The sequence below is a fragment of the Podarcis vaucheri genome (genome assembly GCF_965113315.1).
Source record: "Podarcis vaucheri genome assembly, chromosome: 1".
Classification (NCBI taxonomy): Eukaryota; Metazoa; Chordata; class Lepidosauria; order Squamata; family Lacertidae; genus Podarcis; species Podarcis vaucheri.
The window spans coordinates 98,479,648-98,500,379 of record NC_138759.1 but is presented as its reverse complement, the minus strand read 5'-3'; the positions used below and the strand labels follow the sequence as shown (position 1 = coordinate 98,500,379).

Here is a 20,732-nt window from a genome sequence, read left to right as displayed (position 1 = left end):
TTCAGTGGTACTGAATGCTCATTGTATCCATCCTTTAAGAAATAGCAACAACAACAATAACAAAAAACTATTTGTTACAGATAGGTAGCCGTGTTGGTCTGCCATAGTCAAAATAAAAAAATTCCTTCCAGTAGCACCTTAAAGACCAACTAAGTTAGTTCTTGGTATGAGCTTTCGTGTGCATGCACACTTCTTCAGATACACAGTGTATCTGAAGAAGTGTATCTGAAGAAGTGTGCATGCACACGAAAGCTCATACCAAGAACTAACTTAGTTGGTCTTTAAGGTGCTACTGGAAGGAATTTTTTTATTTTAAAAAAACTATTTGCTGCGTCTTCCAAATGCCCTATTGCAGTTTCTAAAATAAAGAGAGAATTCTTTCCTAAGTTGCACCTAGATAGAGATACTCTCTCAACCAGACATCTCCTTTTTCAGGATCCTTATTGCATGAGATGGCTTTCAGATAAGTGACTGAAAATGGTATGGAGTAATTCTTGCTGGATTTTTGTACTGTTGGGAGTTTTGCAGATGCTCTTTGTGGGCTACAATATTATAAAGCCACACTGTGCAAAAGGCTTTCCTGTTTTCTTCAAACAAAGAGGAATTACTATGTATGGACAGAACCACCACTGTGTAAGAGAGCGGTCTCTTGCTCATAGAAGAAAACTGCGATGACCCGGAACTTAATTGTAGCAGAGATTGTTTTGTGCATTTGTTTTACAGTTTGTTTTTGTTTCCAAATGCAGGAAACTCATTCAGGCTTGGTCGGGATAAAATATAGACTGGAATAAAAACTAAAATATGTGGAATATGAATAATATTTCCCACTAATAGAATTTGTCAACTTTCTCATAGTTTAAATATTGATTTCATGCTGAATTTTTCAAATGTGGAAACAAAATTGTTCTGTTTTCTAAGCAAAATTTCAAGTTTCCTTTAAATATACAATAATTCTTCATGATTTCTGAACTCAGGAAATTGTTGCTTGGTTAAACTCTGGTTAAGTAGGAAGACAGCTTCAAACCATTGTTTCAGATTCTGGATTGTTTTCACTAACTACAGTTTAAGCAAGCCACATTTCCTGGAGTTCAGGCATCATGGGGAAATGTGGTTTGTTTAAAAACAAAACCATCTGCTCTTAAATTCATTCACATAGTGCTGGGATGGGGAACCTGTGGTCCTCCAAAGGTTGTTGGACAGCTCCTATCAGCCCCAGCCAGCAGAGTCAATGATCAAATATAGTAATGACAAACCAACAACACCTGAAGAGCAGCGTTTGAAACTCCCATTGTTCTAGGCACTTTTTGCAACAGGGAATTTCATTAATGCGAGCAGTTTCTGAGCTCTGGGCGCAATACTGCGCCTATGATTTCGGATTAAAACTGCAACTGTTTTGTATTCTTGTTATTAAAAAAGCGTGCCTACACACTGCATTACAGCAAATGGCACTCATAACCTAAGTTTAGGGTGCCATTTAGCTCAGTTTCTAACATTGCTGAAAAAGCCATAGGTTCCCATCCCTGAATAGTGGGAAACCATAGTTTTGCATTATGTCTGAAATGGGCCTAAATTAGGTCAGTGACTAATGCAGGAACAGGACACCTAGCTGACCTCTATTCCATAAACCCTCATCCTACAAAAGCATACATTTCAACTACTTTCTCCTACATAGTGTCATAAGCTCTTTACCTCCATCTCCTTCACAGCAAACAGCAAAAGAAGTCTCTATGTGTTCTCTTTATTTACCTCTACTGTTCACTCCTATGATCAAGCCATGATGCAGGCAAATAGCAGTGAACATACAATCTGTCTAAAGGAATAATTCTGCCCAAGCTTTTGTTGGGGAACTAGGAAGACCTTTGGGGGCTAGATTTGACCTTCATAGCCTCCACTTGCTGTATGGTTGCCTATGTGCCTGCTTGTGAGTGAGGTTCATTACATGGGCCTAACAACGTCTCACTCTGGATTCTAGATAGGGCCCTGGAATGGTACTTACTATTCTCTTCCAACATGTAAAACTGAAAGGACCACAAATGAAGTACTTTACCATTATTGTTCTTCAAATCATGATTTCTTGCTTATCTCATCCTAACTCAAAAAAGATAGGACTCATTTACGGTACCTTCACAGCTGATTTATTAAAGCTTTCACCTATGAATATTAAATCCATTATCTATTCTTCCATTGTTTCCAGTTCCAATTATACCACTTCTCACAAAATTAAACCTTTTGTGTCAAGATAATGCCTCTGATGTCTGCAAGAAAACAATAATTGTTGCTCTTCAAAATTTAATAGAACGAAGATACGGTGTCTTATGAGTTCCTAGCAATTTGGCGCTGCAACTCTGCTCACTCTCTAATGCACTTGTTACCTAGAGGCAAAGTTCATAAGAGGAAGTCAGAACAACTGCCTTTTCTCTACAGCAGTATTCTGCCAAAGGTCTAAATCAGTAGCTACAGCAGTTAAAAAGAAACCCCACAATATTATATTCTACTAAAGGATTGTTCCGACACTGCACTTTATATTCAAGCCATAACTAGGTTGTTCTGGGTAAAACTCTGCAATAGCTGCAGCATGTCCTTCTAGATCTTCCCAGAGGTAACCTAAAAAGTATTTACAAGATCCAGATTTGATCTATATAGCCGAATACTACAGAAAAGGTAGCATTTTTATCTGCAATCCCTTTATATGCAATATAAAATTAGCATATCCCCAAGGTCAGATAAGCTTGAGGATGTTCCCTTGCACTTAAGAATATTAATTACTCATTAATGAGAATATGAATCAGTCAGAAGATTATGGAACAGGTCTCCTTCAGCTCTAAACAGAAGGCTTATGCTAAAAGTTTAAAATTCCGCACCCAGCAAAAACGGATTCCATGAGCTGTACAAATTATGCAGGCTAAATAGATGTACACATACCCTTACTTAGCCCAGTTTATTATGCCACTGCTATTTCTGGGCAAGGCTTCCATGCAGAATTCTGATGCTTTAACCTGTAATCAGAAATCTTGATCACACACAACACACTCAGACTCTAGAATTGCATTAGATATTTTGGCTGCTTAGGAACTCCCTGCCCATTGATATCACTTTACTCTTTTCAACGCATGCTAGACCATTCTTGTTTATAGACAAGCCTACCCAGATGCTTAGAAAGTATTTTTACTTTTGTGTGTTTAAGGGTATGGTTGTGAATCTTTCCATTTTTTTGTTTTTGTTTTATCCTTTTGTAATCTGCTTTGAGGTTTTTCCCAATCAAGTGGTATATAAAGGTTATGAAATAAAATAAATAATATTGCCACTATCATGTCTATCTTTCTAGCCATACCTACTAAAAGTTTTAAATTTAACCACCCACCCCCTGATTCTTCTCAGGTGGTTGTGGTTAAATTCCTATACCAACTTTCCCCCCAAAGGAGCAGAAGACAGCAAACATCTAAATAATACAATTTAAGATAGTGGCCCATTTAAACACTGTTTAGAAACATTTGAAAATATTTAGAGCATCTAAAAATATTTAAAAGCGATCACATCGCCTCACAGTTCCGAATTTCACAGTTGGCGTGACTGGTACATTTCAGTCATAAAATGCCTAGATGAAAACAGGAATACTTTGAAATTTATCCTGAAAGTCACCTCACAAGGGAGGACATTCTACAAACAGGGAACCTTCACCAAGAAGGCCCTGTCAAGGATAAACATCAACCTAACAGCAACCAGAGGCAGCACTAGCTACAGGGTCTTCTCCGCTGATTGTGCAGCTCAAGATGGTTGGTGGTGGTGGGGTTTGCAGTCTCATAGCAACTTACCGTGAATCTGGAGAACAAAATTAAGAGAGAACTAATTTTTTAAAAAAACAAAAACCAGTGGTGCATTTAAAAAAAATCACCACACTACATAAACAGCATAGTAGCCGTCCTCCTGGGTGTCCCAGGGCAATATGCATGTTAGTTTAACCTTAGGTCATTTTGTGCTCATGCGACTATTTTAATTTTAATCTATAAGCTATTATTGTATATTGTTTTAAATGTTATTTTCACTCTTGTAAAAGCAGTCTCAGTTGTGCTTCCTGAACTGGTCTTTGACCGTAATAATAAATTATTACTATTACAGCATAGTCATTAAAGTAACTAGCCAGCACATATCACTACCAGCAAAATTAACAATCCCTAGAGAGATGGTAAGTCTTTGCCTGGTACCAAAAAATGACAGTCAGACCTTAATGGTTAAAGCATTCCACAAATGGGAAGCCATTACTGAAAAGGACATCAGCAGCTCAGCCAGATGGAATACTGAGAAGGGCCTCCCATCATCATTGGCCAGGTTTTTGAGTCCTAAGCCCCATGGGATCAGGGCTGCCCAATCAGAAGGTCTGACCTCTACACTAGTTTAAATCCTGGCACCTCTCACTTTAAAAAATAAAGCACCGTTTTAACTGTGACCCATTTTTCAAGGCATTCTTCAGGGCAGCCAAATAGTTTTCATGTAAATGGCAACACATCCCATATGCGCCTACCAATCAATTATAAATATTTGCCTAGACTGGCATGAGATTCATACGCATGATGAAATATTGTCCATTATCAAGCATCCTATCCATTAATCTCTCACATGATTACTATTGCATGGGACATCCAGATGAAAATAATTCCAAGACACAAGTATCTACATCTCTGATAACTCCAGTGAAGCCTAAGAAGAAACGCAATAGAGTGTAACAAGGAACTCCAAGGAAGTCAACTAAAGTACATGAACTAAAGCTATATTTTTTTCTGAAAACCAATCAATCAAGCTGTTCTTTCAATTTCATTCTGTCCTCAAGCTGTATCTTTTTCTGTAAAAGAGGGAAAAACAACAACAACCCAAACACAGACAATTTTCAGCCTACGAAGAAACATCTAATTTTCCTGTAACAGAAGTCCTACCATTGTCAAGTTTTACAGTGCTCGAGTCATCTATAGATGTCAAGCACATATTTTTAGCAGAGTGCTTGAAGTAATCTGTCCTACTGCAAATCCATTTGCCAGGTGCCTCAGAAAATATATTTCCTCAGTGATCTTTTGAAAGGCTATTTCTTTCTACGCACGACACCCTTATTTTGAGCTACACATTAATCTGCCAACAGTAGATTGATTGTACAAAAATTAGATGTTCAGCTTTAGAGTGTTGGGCTTTGGTCTCTCTTTTTTTGTCTTAGATATAGGAAGGCAAAAAAGATCCAACATGGGTCGCTAATTATGCTTTACAGCAATATATTTTATAGGTCAGGCCTGCAAAATGCCTTCAAAGCAGCTTGCTGCAATATTAATAGATATTTAGGAAGTGCAAAGTTTTATTTAAGCAACAAATTAAGGTGCCTTCTTTTTTTCTTTTTTTGCTGTGACTGCAAATACCAAACCACTGATTGAGTTCATGTGTCAGTGTTAACACAAACTTAACTGCCAAAGCATAGATGTAGTATACATGGCATAATGCATACTGTGCTGAGCTATTCAGTTAGGAATCTGTCATAAACACCTCTTTACACGCGGAAATGGCCCAGCGTTTGCCAGAATTCTTCCATATTTGCTCCTGTATCCTAGCTTGTGTTCCTTGCTAATGAATGGGCTAAACATCGAAACCCTTCCTAGTCCCTAAATCATTCCAGCTTTTCATACAACAGACCCCATAATGGCACAGGCATGGGAATGCATAAATATGGTGACTCCTCCAACTTAATACCATTTTAAGCAAGTAGCCAGCACCTGTAGCCCTGGTGAGAAAAGAGTGTGGATGCGCAAGGATTATTGAGGAACATCCCCCCTTTCACTTATTTCATCCAGATCATTTCTACTTTGGCTTGGGCTATTCCAGTGAGGGAGTATCACTTCTGGCAATAAACTGCCTGTTTTTCTTTTCTCCACACCTTATGTCTGTTCACCTATTTTGTGACATGGCCACTGCAGCACAACGCTGCCCCACCGCCATTACTAGGTGCCTAATTTCTGTTCTCAATAGCTGGCAGGAAACATCACATCCTTTACCACCTGCATGTGGGGATTTGAATTCAGGCCCTCCTGTAAACTGGCCAATTGTAGGCGGGCCTGGAGGCAGTACCTAGTGCGGGTGGAGCTGCCTGGGACTCCTTCCTGAGCCTTCACTCAGATCTGCTCCATAGGCTTAAATAAGGCTCATCTCCTTGCCTCAGCACCTAAGTCAGCCTATGGATCTCTCACCCTTATTGCATGGCTAAACCCACCCACCAGAGGGGATGGTGCCTTCCATACAAACTTGTTGTGGAACTTTCGACTGCCATATTCAGGGCCAGAGAGGAATTTCTCCTTTGGACTAATTGGCTCTGTCTGGGGGTTTTGCCTACCTTATAGCAACTGTCACAACTTTGGTGGGTAAGGCATTGGGTAAAATCCTTAATCAAGGATGGAAGGTTGTAAGCCTTTGTCTTCACCTGCAATGAATCGGGGTATCCCATGAAAGGGACCCTAAGGGAAGTGGTTCAGTCCATATGTCCAGGCAGGGACTGAGGGCCATAGTATCTCCTACGGTGGCAATCCTGTTGAGGTTGCACCCATTTGATGTATGTCTTAGTCAGCCCCAAAGCAGGACTGACCCCCAGCAAAATTTTCTAGCAGGTGGGCTGGTTGATACAGGTGATACCCAATGCCTAAGTCAAACTCACTTTCATCTGTAAACAATACAGTTGTGACCTGATTTGAACTGAAAACACTGTACTGTGGTCTTTTCAGCTTCCACAAACACAGCCTCAATAGGTGGTGAGCTCAGAGTACCTGGGTACACAAATATTTTTATACACCTATATACCATGACCCTCCCTTAATTGCCTATTTTCTAAAATTATAAAGCCCCAAATATTGTAATATTTCCTCATAGAGGAATTGCAACAACCCTTTGATAATGTTGGTTGTCCTTTTCCAGCTCTACAATATCCTTTTTGAGATAAAGCAACAGTATTCCAGGTGTGGACACACCATCGACTTGTATAACAGAATTTATGATACAGGCGATTTTAGTTTTAATCCTTTTACCCGTTTTTTACATTATTTTCCAGTACACAATCTAAAAACTCCTTTGATATGTCAAGTCTACTAAGGACAGCCCAAGCAATATCCTTTTTAATTAACACCTTTCCAGTCTCATCTCCTGGCTCAAAAAGGTGTTATGAGTGCCTTCCTGGCTACATGAAACTCAGTTGATTGGCAGATGACAGGCTGTCTATCAAGACCACCCAAGCTAGAACGTAATAAATATGGTAGCTACCTCACCCAGACAGATGCTTGCTCGCAGATCTGTCCTTCCCTCCTCCTTGCAAGGGAAAAGAGAAGTTGTGGCAGAAACCTAGTAAAAAGAGAGATGTGTGCACTACTGGCTTGCCTCACAAGGCAGCTGTGTGCAAGACTTCCTTACAAGAGTCTACACATGTACAGTTTGCATGCACATAAGCGTAGGATTAGCAGAAAGCCAGGACACTTCGTTGACAGGTAAAACATAGCTAACTCTATTTTCATATTTGCGACCTCTGACCTCCTTGCTCAGTGCCATCTACTGGCCCTTGTGCTTATACAACTAACACACCCACCCACCTCATGAGGAATGCTTAAATAACATTGTGGTAGCTTTCAGTGGCTGTGTACACATTCCCATCTGGTGCACCCCCACCTCTGCTTTGGGAAGCAGTATGCACACGACATTAGCCAGAATCTGCACCTATCCAGTCGCTTCTTATGAAATACTGCAGTTTGATGCACTTCCCCGCAAACCAGCTTTGATCCGAACTGAGAAAAAGAGCAACCTAGCTGCAGTAATGCACACATAGCCTAATTCTAAAAAGTGCATCGTAACATTAGTTAACTCCCTTAATGTGGTAACATGCTGCCTGTTCATAGGGAGGAGACACTTCCCCTATTCACCACACCTTGTGTCTGTATGGGCAGAATCCACTAAAGGCTGCTTAATTTTGAAAACTGGATAGTTCATTGTGTTGAAGTCCAACATATTTTTCACAGAGAGCACTTGAGACATTCGCATACCACAACTGCTATTTTAACAGCTGCCACGGCAGGAAAATGTTGTTTTCATTTTCAGCGCTATTCTGTCAAATTATTTTTGTAGAACACTATAAACCATTTTTAAAGCACTCACAATCAAATCCTATCATCCTTGTTCTCTAGAGACAACTTGTTTATTGAAGAAACCTTTTTAAAGACTATTTTTCTTAAAAAAGAAATCTGCTTATTTTTATTTCACTTGAAATATTTATAGCGTGGTCTCTTAAAATGGTTTACTAATGTAAAAATCTAAAGTTATTACTAGAATTTATACAGAGTTAAGGAGCAGAACAATATCACTAAATGCCATCAGCATCAACCCATATTAGAAGCTAACCCAAGAGACATCTTCAGTTTCGGAAGGTCAAAGAGATGGACTGTGATGTTTGGATAAAGGAAGAATGTTCCAGAACTGAGTGGCCACAACTGTAATGACCATGCTCATGGAAGGCCACCAAGCTCACTTCGCGAGGTGGAACAGAACTTTAGTCACAGGCACAACAAATAAGCTTCTGTGCCAAGTACCAACATATATTCCCTTCTCTATGCCTCACAGAACTGTAGAGTTGGAAGGGACCCCCCAGGATCATCTAGTCTCAACACACAGTCCCCTGTCCAATTTGAAACCATACCAGACCCTACTTAGCTTTGCAAATGTGCTAGCAGTTTTATTGCAGCACCACTAGGAGGGATATGATCTGAGGCCCAAACCAAATGTCTCAACCCAACTGAGATGTAAAAGTAGCCCATTCTGTGAAGTTAAAGTCTCAGCTGCAAAACAATTAGCACACACTTCCTGAATAATAATTTTCTGCAGGCTTCTTTTTGAAGAACTAGAATAGAATCAGACTGTGTTCCATGACTACTTGTGGAGCCGGGGAATTATTATGTTTGGAGTGAATGTCTTGTATTTTCAAACAAGTTTTCCTTAAAATGCAGACGTATGCACTACTGAGGGAGTTTCATGGCAACGACAAACAACAGCTCTCAGCCTTGGAGAGGAAAATGTTACTAAAGTCCTGTTAAAGTCTGTGCAAATGAATGAATGACTGTCTGCTTTGTATGTGTGTTTAATCCTTGCTATGCAATTATACTATGAAAAGCCTTGCCTTTTGCCACTCAAACAGCAGAGTAGCAAGAGAGAATGAGAAAGAGAGCAGGTGGACACCAGCTACTACCTTCCTGCCTCAAAAGCAAAGAATGAAGCCAGGATGGAAGAAGAGAGATTTCATGGTCATTTCTGCTGCCAAATCCTGTGTCTCCTACTGGTGGAAAAGGTCATTTCCCTACTTTCTCCTCCTTCTCAACCACACAGTGGAAGTCTGAGCAAAGGGATGGACAACTCAGGGCAAGCCTACAATTTGGACTGTAACTGTGACTTGGGGAAGACTTTGAACCTTTTCCCACTGCTGTGGTCTGGGGATTGAGGGGGGCACATCTGTATTGCAGGGGAGGTCCCATTTGGTCCAATAGAGCAGTAGTAGTTGTCATGGAATCAGAGGGAAAGAGGCAAACAAATGGAGCAGGCAACTAGAATAATGGTTTGCGAGCCTGCACTGTAATAATGATTAAAAAATGGAAACTGGTTTTACCAAAAGCTGTGAGTCTTCCTTCCAGGTAAATATCTTTAGTGCACACACAGTTTCTCTTTACACTCTGCTGGCCTCAGAAACACAGAGGAAAGCCACAAGTACAAAACTGAATTTACCATAGACTAAAATATACCACAGCACTCTCTTTCAGCATGCACTTTGTTCAACGAAGACTCTTTTCAGTTCCCCATCTGGCATTCCTTCCCTTCTCCCATACAACCACACTGTGGCAATCACTGTACAGTATGTGGTTTACTGCCGAAAAGTAGTACATGCACCAGTATGAAGAACCAAAACCTGTCATCTGTGATACTTAACCTGATGTTTTTTATCCCTCTTGCTAGCTTCAGGCCCACATGTGAAACACCTTATTGCTCCTTCACAAATAAGTTACATATTTCAGTATTTTGTTAAAGCAATCAACAATGCCAAACCTTCTTTTGTTGGTGTACTTAAAAGCAGCCTTACTAAAGAAAATTTAGATCTAAGCAGCATCCACCTCTGTAGCAATTTTAACTTTTGGTTTCCCAATGCACTTCTTTGGTCATAGCATGTACAGTGTGCTTTCCACATTGCAAAATTTACAGCACTTTCTCTTATTGTGGATGGGGTCAAGAGTTTGGTTTATAACCACACTAAATGTTTATATACAATGTCTTTCTGCGGAAAACTTCTGACTTCACACAGGTGTCGGTGCTTTTAAGAAATCTGGGTTCTTGAAAACTGTTTCTGTGAGGCAGCAGCTACATGAAATGCTGAAAGGTTTTGGGGGTTTGTAAGTTAAGAAGAAATTAATCAATACATTCTCAAAAAGAGAGAGAGAAGACCAGACAAAGACAGAAATGAAAGGAGTTAGCCAGACATTTGAGCAGTGGTTGGGAGAGCAAAATTCCACTGCCATTTGATGCGTTTCCTAGCACCCTGGCTCCAAAAGAGTCCATTTTGGTCTGGATAGGCAAGCAAGTAAGGATTTAGTTTGCACAGGTCAAATTTAATAGTCTCCTACTCTATTGACATGGACAAGGAGGTAATCCCTTTCCACTAGTCAGCTAGCATGTAAACACTCCACTTCCATCTTGTTGTTGTTTATTCGTTTAGTCGTGTCCGACTCTTCGTGACCCCATGGACGCCAGGCACTTCTGTCTTCCACTGCCTCCCGCAGTTTGGTCGAACCCATGCTGGTAGCTTCGAGAACACTGTCCAACCATCTCATCCTCTGTTGTCCCCTTCTCCTTGTGCCCTCAATCTTTCCCAGCATCAGAGTCTTTTCCAGGGAGTCTTCTCTTCTCATGAGGTGGCCGAAGTATTAGAGCCTCAGCTTCACGATCTGTCCTTCCAGTGAGCACTCAGGGCTGATTTCCTTCAGAATGGATAGGTTTGGTCTTCTTGCAGTCCATGGGACTCTCAAGAGTCTCCTCCAGCACCATATTTTAAAAGCATCAATTCTTCAGCGATCAGCCTTCTTTATGGTCCAGCTCTCACTTCCATACATCACTACTGGGAGAACCATAGCTTTAACTATACGGACCTTTGTTGGCAAGGTGATGTCTCTGCTTTTTAAGATGCTGTCTAGGTTTGTCATTGCTTTTCTCCCAAGAAGCAGGCATCTTTTAATTTCGTGACTGCTGTCACCACTTCCATCTAGTTCCAATCAAACCAACCCTTGCTGAACCTTTGCTGAATTAAGTTATAATGGCCCATGTCCTGGGTGAGAAGGCTGGGGATCCTGTTGGGGCCCTGGTTTCACTATGGAATGGTGAGATGAAGAGAGACAGATAGCATTCATGACCCCATGATGCTCCCTGGTTTTCTTTGGACCGTTGGACAATTAGGTAGGTCAGACAGGAATGGCTGGTGAGGAGCAGCAGCATCGCTTCGCTGACTTACTCAATACCAGCATAAGCACCAAGTAAGCACCCACCCTCCCTGTCAGCCACTTCTGAGGCCAGATGACCAACGGAGTATGGGCAGTGCAACTACTACAAGTTTCTGTTAAACATCCCTGTGGTGTTTAATATTCCTATGAACCCACTGGAAGACGTCAGCAGAGGATCTGGAGTAAGGTGCTAACAATATGCTGATGACATACCATCCCTATTTCTTGTTATCCTTCAAGTCAGCATGGAAGGAAAGTTCATGGTTTCCCTCCCCAGGATTCCCTTCTCCCCTGAATCTCTCCCTTCTCACGCTTGAGGTCCTGGATGCTTCCATCCCCTTCTGAGTCTCACTCTCTCTTTTTCTCTTCTTCCCTGAGCTTGTGCTTGACTTGTTTGAACATTAGACCATCACTCCTCCAATGTTCAAACAGAAGGTAATAATCGGCTTCTCTCCTCCTCTTTCAATGTCTTTGCTTGCCTTCTTTCAAGCCCCACTGCAATTTTCCCCCTTCTTTCCACCTCCTTTGAAGCCAAAAGTTGCACCATGCCCCTGTCATTGACAGCAGCCTGTCCACTGCACAGAATAATCCTCAGAAGCAGTTCCCCTAGCTACCCATTTCAGCACTCAGGTTTGGAAATTCCTTGCAAATGGTTAGGTTCACTGTCATATTTAAAGACATATTTCCTGAGCAAGCATCAGAATAAAACACTGCTTGTGCTAATGACCATCATAGTAAGATTTGCACTGACTTCATGAAATACCACTATCTGTGTCAAAGGTCCAGAGCTGAGAGGCCCACAGTGACATATATGGACAGGACTGTGCAAACCTTATACAATATTTACCAGCACAAATCATGTAAAATATGATGGTGCTGATATATCCTAAGATTATGTGCACATAACACTAACATGCCCAAGGCAAGGGCATATGTCAGTCACTTACTCCAGGGATGTCATACATAGCTAGATGTCAAGGGGAGAATAATTCAGCTCACTTCTTTGTGCAGTAAAAAGGCTTATTTCTCTCATAATCACTTATTAGCTTCAATTGTTTCTCAACCTTTTAAAATCCCTCTATATTTACTCTGCCTTCCTGAGCCCACCCCCATACCCCGATAACAGCTCTTTCTTCAGATTTAAGATGGGGAAATGGAGTGAAGGAAACAAAAGCATTAGCACTCTCTCCTCCCCAGCACTACAGATACACTCCAGGTTTTAATGAAACATGTATAGTGGTCCTCAAACTCTGCCTAAAACCAGCAATACAATGAACAGGAAGACCTCTTGTGGCCAGAATCTTCCATATGTTCACTGGCAGGTTCTCACAGAACATTAAATCATGGTTTAATACATTATGGTTTTCTAAACCATGTCCTAGTGTTATATGTGAATCCTGATGGGCAGCTATAGTTTGTTTACTGCCCTCCCAAAAAACATGATCTGAAGCCATGGTTTGTTGTTTGGCTTACAAACCTTGCTTTGATTTAACTATGGCTTGGTGTTGTGTGTGAACTCAGCACCTTTCTTTAACCATAGTTTAACCATGCTAACGAAACTACCAATGCACAAGATAAAAGGAGATGTAATACATACCAAACTTCAGAGAAACAAACTAGGATTTGTTTTATTTGATTATCTATGGGGCAAATAATGTGTAAATCATGGCTAGTATAACAATGATTTAGTGTTATGTGTAAACTGTGTCCCTTCCATGCCTAACAGCCATTTTGTTCGGCCAGAATACTACGTTTTAACTGCTTTTAAATGAAGTGTGCCTATGGCTTTGCTGTAAGACTCTCTCCTCCCACAGTAAGCCTGTCTCAGTTTGAGACCACTAATTTAATGAGAAAAGGGTACTGCAAAACTGTAGAAATTATGGGGGAAATGTTGTAGGAGAGACTACACCAAATTTTAGCCTTACAAGTTTCTCCCATAAATTACAATATCCACTTTAGAATTTTTTCACCAAGCTTATTTATACCCTTGCCTGCCATTTTTATGTTCTTGTTCTTGGGCAGATTCTAAATATCATATAGAAAACATTTCCTCACATATGCGTGCATGAGCGCACGCACACACATACTAAAATGTTTTCAATTTGTTTTCATTATTTTTCAAACATTGCACCAAAGCATAGCACTAAAACCACTTGTTTTTCAACTTACACTCTTCCTTCTTGAGTACTAGATTTATGAATTTAATTTCTGCTTTATAGAAGTTATCACTTTTAACAACTAGAGGAGAGAGACTCTAAATTGCTTTTATTGCTGCTAGACTCTTCAACACATCTTGCTCCGTGTTGTCATTTACATTTCACATTAAATGTGAAATACATTTGGAATGAGCAAATATTTGTTTTAATTTGACCCATCTGTTAAATGAAATTCAAACAGGCCTGCTACATCACAATGTTTAAATTCAGCAATTTGTAAACAATATATCTGTTCATTCTGCCTGGGTTAAAAGCACCCTAAAGCACAATTCTTATGAAAGCCACCACTTCAAAATGTATTATTCTCATGGATGCAGGCCATGGTTTCTGTCTTCTGTTCATTAATTTATTTTCTAACCAAAGTTAATTAGTGAGACTCATATTAAGAGAGTAATTTGAAATACAGCACAGAAGTCAGGGAGGAGGACACTAAACACCCTTCTCCCCCCCCCCCTTCCTCAATAGACACTTGTAGGCATTAATGCAAATCTGCTTGCAGACAAAATTATCACTAGAAGTTACAGAATGGCTTTCTTTTTCTTCTTTGAACAACAGTTTTTCAAACAAAGAAAAACAAATATACCTTGAGAACTCGGTGTATTGATAGGTCCAAGGAAAGATCACACATGCTAATAGTGCTGTAGCATATGAGGATAGCAACAGATAACAGGGTCTTCATACTGAAGAAATTTGAAGCCCTGTCTTCATCTTACAGAAAAGGGGGTCATTCCTGACTTTTGACAAAATTACATTATTGTATTTTCTGATATTAGAATCTTTCAAAAAAGTCTTATGTTCTGTATGCCAGTGGTGGGTAGACTCAATCCTTGGAAAGTTCACTTTAAAAAGGAACTAGTTCTAGTTCAGGCACATCCTGTTCAAGTCAAAATGGGTGGCGATCGAGGGAGCAGGTGGCCAGATGCACTCCTTTAAGCAGCGTGTCCACATCCTTTGGTCACAATAATCAAAATTAATCCAATACAGATGGAACAGACAATGCTCTGTATGCTGCCAGTAGACTTGCTCTAAATGTGGCATCCAACTCTGTTTGGATCCAAGACCATTTCCCCCCCTCTAAGTGCTTTGCAAATTTGTTACAGCCAAGGGTGGCAGAGCAATGCTCTCTTGCACAGATGACAAAGCCCATTCACCACTTGTAGATGCATCAATGGCGGAGAAGTATGCTTTTTCATCACAACCACATGGTAGGCGTGGTAATGCAACCTTACCCTGGCCAGGGTTTACTAGAACCCTGAGATCAACCAGATGCAAAATACATGTGCTTAGAATTAAAGAATTCTAAGCCCAGAACTGTTTTCAGCATCAGAACTGAATGTAGCGCAGAGTTCCTTCACACAAAAATCCACTTAGGTTTTCCTAAGCTTCTTTTTTCTACTTCAAAAGTATATAATCTGTGGGAGAGGGGCATTATTTCATTGCTGCTATTGATAAACAATTGAGAGTCAAAAATCTTTTGCAATCGATCACAAATCACCCAGAGATTTTCCAATCAATCTGGATTTGCTGTCTCCCCACCCCTCCTTTATACTATGGAAGATAAGAGAGACAAAACTGAAGTCCCTATGCTCTGTCCTGTTAAAGTATGTGGATATTTCTGAATGTCTGTGAAAATGCAGGCAGGGAAAAGAGCATGGCCTGACAGACAGGAAGGTAACAGTTCCTAGAATATGGCCCATTGTAGCAACCCACAGATTAACTTCCAGTTGTTCAAGTCCCATGAAGTGCATTGTGGTACCATCACCTGGGAAGGCGACAAAATAATGTTCAAAGGCTGTAGCACATCTAGTCACAGTGATGTTGCTCACCAAAAGAACAGACAAACCAACCCAGGTGTGAAAGCAAATCGTATGACTCATCCAAGTACACAGCATCCTAATAGTATATGGAAACACTAGAAAAGGTCAATGTGAAAAACAACAACAACCAGATAGCACATAAAAAGAGCTAAGTGTTGAACCAAAAACCACAATGAAATCACACTTGGGTTTTTGAAATGGCCCTTCTTCCCAGGCCTGGTTTAACTTTGTAGTACTAAACTGGAATCATGTGTAAAGGTGCTGCAAGTAAGAAAAACTAAGCCAGTGTGAGTATAGCATTATGGCTTAGAAACTCAGCCATCAAGTCTTCTGTTGTTCACATCATGCCAGCCACCAAGAACTGACCAGATGCACTTTAAAGGTAAAGGGACCCCTGACCATTAGGTCCAGTCGTGACCAACTCTGGGGTTGCGGCGCTAATCTTGCTTTACTGGCCGAGGCAGCCGGCGTACAGCTTCCGGGTCATGTGGCCAGCATGACTAAACCGCATGGAAAAGCCGTTTACCTTCCAGCCGGAGCGGTACCTATTTATCTACTTGCACATGCTTTCGAACTGCTAGGTTGGCAGGAGCTGGGACTGAGCAACGGGAGCTCACCCTGTTGCGGGGATTCGAACTGTCGACCTTCTGATCAGCAAGCCCTAGGTTCTGTGGTTTAACCCAGAGTGCCACCTGTGTCCCTTAGATGCACTTTAGGCAAGCCTTTATTTCTTAAGTTGTTTCTCTCCCAATGCAGATCTTACCTATGAAGACAACAATACTGACCTTCCTCACAAGGCTTACTAATATAATATATGTGGAGTGCATTCTTCTTCTTAGCTTTAATAATGAAAACGGCAACAAGTAGTATGGCATTTTTCATCAGTCACTGGACCTGAACCAGCCTGTTTGGTGTAGCACATATTTCCATCATAAATCCTATCGTCTTTGCACAACCATGAATATGGACTAGAAATAAATATACTTACTAAATAAAACAAAAGGCCACAATAAAGCAACCTTGATTATATATTCGCCACTCTCTCATCCCATATTTTTTCTCTCTCACACACACCTGGCTTCTTTTTCGTCTGAGCATACCTCTGTTGACTGCACACTTCTCCCAAACTGATGGTAGATTACTAGCCCTTGCTACAGTTCAAAACTTATCAGGGCCTCTCCAATACAATCTATTTTTTAAATAGAGCCAGCACTGACATTTACTGCATCTGGGATTTTTGGTTGGAAAATTCATTCTATAGACAAGAAACGAGCAGGGGTTTTCACAGATCATAGCAAAAGCGCAAGGAGCTAAAAAAAAGCAGAGGATGCAGTTATTAATCTATGTAATCTATGTAATTTGTGCCCCCTTTATCACACCCTTTACCCCTCCCCCCAAATGTAGTGGACCTCTAGAAAAACAATTTTAAAATCTCCTCTGGTTTGGTTGTGCACTCTGGTTTGGTATGTTAGCTGATTCGTTTATTGTAGCGCTAGCACCGTACAAAGCAGGCCAGTGAAAACGAGGAACTGCAGCAATTCAAGCAGAACATGATGAAAATCACATCTAAGAGCTCTCAACAAGATGCTGAGGCTACATGGATCACAGCCTGGAAAGATTCTCAAGATGGTGAGATGACAACTTGATTAGATTTAGTCTGAAAAATGTGGCAAGAGAGATCAGAATCAAACATAATTCCCAAGTTATTGGTCTTTTAATAAGCTCTAGGTGCAGGGAGGGGAAATTCCAAGAAAGACAACTACCGTATCTGGCTGGCTTAAAGTGATCAAGGATTAGCAAAAACAAATAAGTTGAAAGAAAGGTTTGCAACTTTTTAAGAGCCCCTGCTCTCATACCTTTAATGGCAACTTCGGCATCTGAAGGTTTCTTATGGCATGCCACTGTCTTCACATTTAGTGACAACCTCCTTGAGAATATGCATGGCTGCTGCCAGGCATGTGACTGACTCAGGCTAACAGTCTTGTAAAAAGGCAAAATAGGCAGGAATCATAGTTCCCAAGGAAAGGCTACTAATTCTCCACAACTGCCACCTCCATGCCAGCCCAGAGGGTGGAGTGGGATCAGGCGGGCTGGGTGTCATCATGAGCCAGACTCTAATCTTTGCCAGCAGGACAGTTTCAGCTACCAGGGATTCTGTTAAAGCACATGAGCAGGGCTATAGTAAATGATAGTGGCCCTGGCAACAACCCAAATCTCAGGTTTAAGCTTTCTGAATGCACACATTTGGAGTAGCATTTGGAGCTTGCAAGGCTCATTATTTGTTTCTGCTTGTTTGTTTGGGGGTTTTTTTGGAACAGTTTAAAAACAAACAAAGTCTTTTAATCAGCACTCCAGTCCTGAACCTATTTGTTCAGAAATAATTCTTAGTGATGCTAGTGGGACTTTCGCCAGGTAAAGGATTTATGATTGCAGCTTAAGGCTGTGATTTGCAAAGGGCTCCTCATTGTTTCCAGCAAGATCAACATGTAAAAAGCTTCCTTTCCTTGAACCCCATTCCATACATCTCCCCCACTTTGCCTACAAAAAATATAAAAAACTAGTTTCATTTATCTAAAAATGGGGAAGGGATAAGATGTTATCAAGCAGCATGACTAGTAAAAGCAAATTGAATTTTAGGATCCCTCGCTTAATTCAAACGAGACAAAAATTATAACACTACACAAGATAAGCATTTAGCTTTAAAATTGAAATATTTAAATCAAAAGTGCTTTCTTTAAGTGATGATGGGAAAGTGGGACAGGATGGGTAGAGAAGCCTGTTGAAAAGCTGAGTTACTTGGTTCTGTGCATAAAGAAAAGGGAAATGCAGCTGAAATGAAAACCATTCCTCTCAAATGCACATTCTGAAGGCACTAATGCTTACTTTAATATCACCACCGCACAGGTTCCATGCAATTTATGCCATTTGCTTTGTGCTGAGCAGAATTATTTCCATAATGAATAGGGAATGGTGAAACACTAAAAGGGAGATGAAACCCACCTCATTTTCCCATCATTTCATCCTGAATCAATCCCACCCTGCCATTTGTCTTTCCTTTTGTAGCTGCAGAGTCATTACCAACACACACACATGTACATGCACAGGGTCTTACCTAGGAAGAGGATAGTCTGTTTCCTGGAACTCCTGCCATCGGGATTCTCGTTTTTCCTTAGGTACTGGTTTTGGCTTTCTCTCTCCCCTCTCACGGCTAAGGTCCCTTGTTTGTGGATCATCAGGGCTTTCATCATATTCCGGCACATAAAAGCCACAGATACCAACACCACAATATACACAATAAAAGCAGTGAAGATACCAGACTGGAAGGCCTTCCATCGAGACGACAAGCTGGTGCATATGGTGACATTTAGCATAAAGTCAGGCATGTGGTGCCGGGGTTTGGGTTTGCTGCAGGGAACCAATCCTCGGTGGCCCTGGATGGCTTCCAATGGGTACTCTGTGCCCATCGCAAAGAGAAGAGGTAAGGCCACAAGGACAGATGTAATCCAGACAAAGGCAATGAGGATCCTCACTTTGCAAGGCCCAGAAGCAGCTTTAAACTTGAAAGGGTGGCAGATGGCAATGTACCTTTCAAAGCTGAGAGTGGCCACATGCAGCACCGTAGCATAGCTGCACGCCTCAAAAAGGAAGCAGTAGAGCTTGCAGGCGAGGTTGCCTTGAGGGGTGGAGAAAGGGGTCCAGATCATACTGAAGAACTCCACAGGCATCCCCAGCAAGAGGACCAGCAGGTCTGAGCATGCGAGGCTCACCATGTGGTCTGTGACCTCTTTCTGCAAGTAGCCCTTCTTCTGCAGCAGTTTGGTTGTCCGGATGGTGACACTGTTGCCCACAATGCCTGCCACAAAGATGACGACGTAGATAAGGGCTAGGGTGATCTTGATCCATTGATCCACTTCAAATTCTTTAATGTGGGTTTCATCAATTATATCCCAACAATCCTGCTGGCTGTTTCCTGTCTCCATGAGCAGAGCTAATCACACACACACACACACAATGGAGGAAAGAGAGACAAAAGGTGGGTCAAAACATGTCACTGATCCAAACATCCTTCCTAACAAAGCTTACAAGTTTACTCACAGGCCAAGGCCTACTGCATTCTAGGAAGCTTATTTCACACAGGTAAGAAGCTGTGAAGTAATAGCAATGACTCACCTACACCCAAACAGGCAACACAACTTTTTTTTTCCTGAATGAGCACCTCACACCAGTCACATTAGTGGATTAGTCAATCCAGGAAAGAGATGAGACAAACCATTATTCGCTTTAAAAAGAAGAAGAAGAACCACGAAGGAAATGCTTCTTTCTTCTAAGTATTGTTTCTGTCCTGTACCTAATTCCTCCTCACACGCTTCAGGGTGCACTCAATTCTCCTTGATGGAAGGAAGGCTAAGCCCTTCGGATTTTCTCCAGGCACTCCCTGTTCCTTGCCCCGCCAGCTTCTGAGTGACGAGAGTTCCCTCTGGCCGACAGGCAACCACTTCCGTCAAACATTAACTTCTAGCTGAACTGCCGGGTAGGATGTGGTTAGTGACTGAAAAGATAAGGTGGCCAAAAAAAAGGGACAAGGCAAGCCTGGTTCCAGCCAGTTAGCTTCCTCTGCCCTCCCTGAAATCTGATCTCTACTCCTTCTTAACAACTGTGAAGTGAAGCCAGACAAGGAAAATAAATAAATTAAATAAAGGCAGGGCGTGGCTGCTAGGGTGTTTGATTTTGCCCTCTTTCTCAATGTCCTCTGTTTACAGCACTTCACGTGGGTGGAAGTTTTTGCAGCTTTCCGTTTCCTCGTCTTTTCTACATGGGAGATTACTGTACAGGTTTTCACGTCACCAAGGAGCAGAGGAAAAAGAAACGATTATTGCTTCAAATGCCATATGAACATGGGACTAGAAGAAAAATAGGAACTCTGCCAGGCTGTGATGGTTGATCCCATTGCTGCTTTAGAACACAGGGCTCTAGAATACATATGTGCCTAAAAGTACAAAAAGCTTCCTGCAACAGACAGCATGCAACCCCCCCCCCCAAAAAAAAGACGTATAGGGGTCTAGCTTATGAAACTCTCACCTACTCCCAAAAACTTTTAAACCCAAATTACAAGGCAAGTCAAGAGCCTTCTCTAAACAGAAGTCATATTTAATAAATTGGGCTAA

General features: G+C 41.2%; 1 protein-coding gene across 3 annotated transcripts in view; it reads right to left on the bottom strand.

Moving 5' to 3' along the window:
- The window catches only part of GPR39 (G protein-coupled receptor 39), a gene marked incomplete at its 3' end in the record, with an annotated part of 128,006 nt that extends 107,744 nt beyond the window's left edge, over positions 1-20,262 (bottom strand). The window contains exons 1-2 of one of the 3 annotated variants that reach the window (XM_082199092.1): positions 19,838-20,262; positions 18,680-19,555 (exon numbers count right to left, since the gene is read on the bottom strand). In XM_082199092.1, coding sequence (XP_082055218.1) covers positions 18,680-19,547 — 868 coding nt within the window. In that variant the 5' untranslated portion in view covers positions 19,548-19,555; positions 19,838-20,262. Of the gene's footprint in view, positions 1-18,679; positions 19,556-19,737 lie in introns of all 3 variants that reach the window. The other 2 variants (XM_082199093.1, XM_082199091.1) reach the window with 2 other exon arrangements.
- Positions 20,263-20,732: the final 470 nt, after the last annotated feature.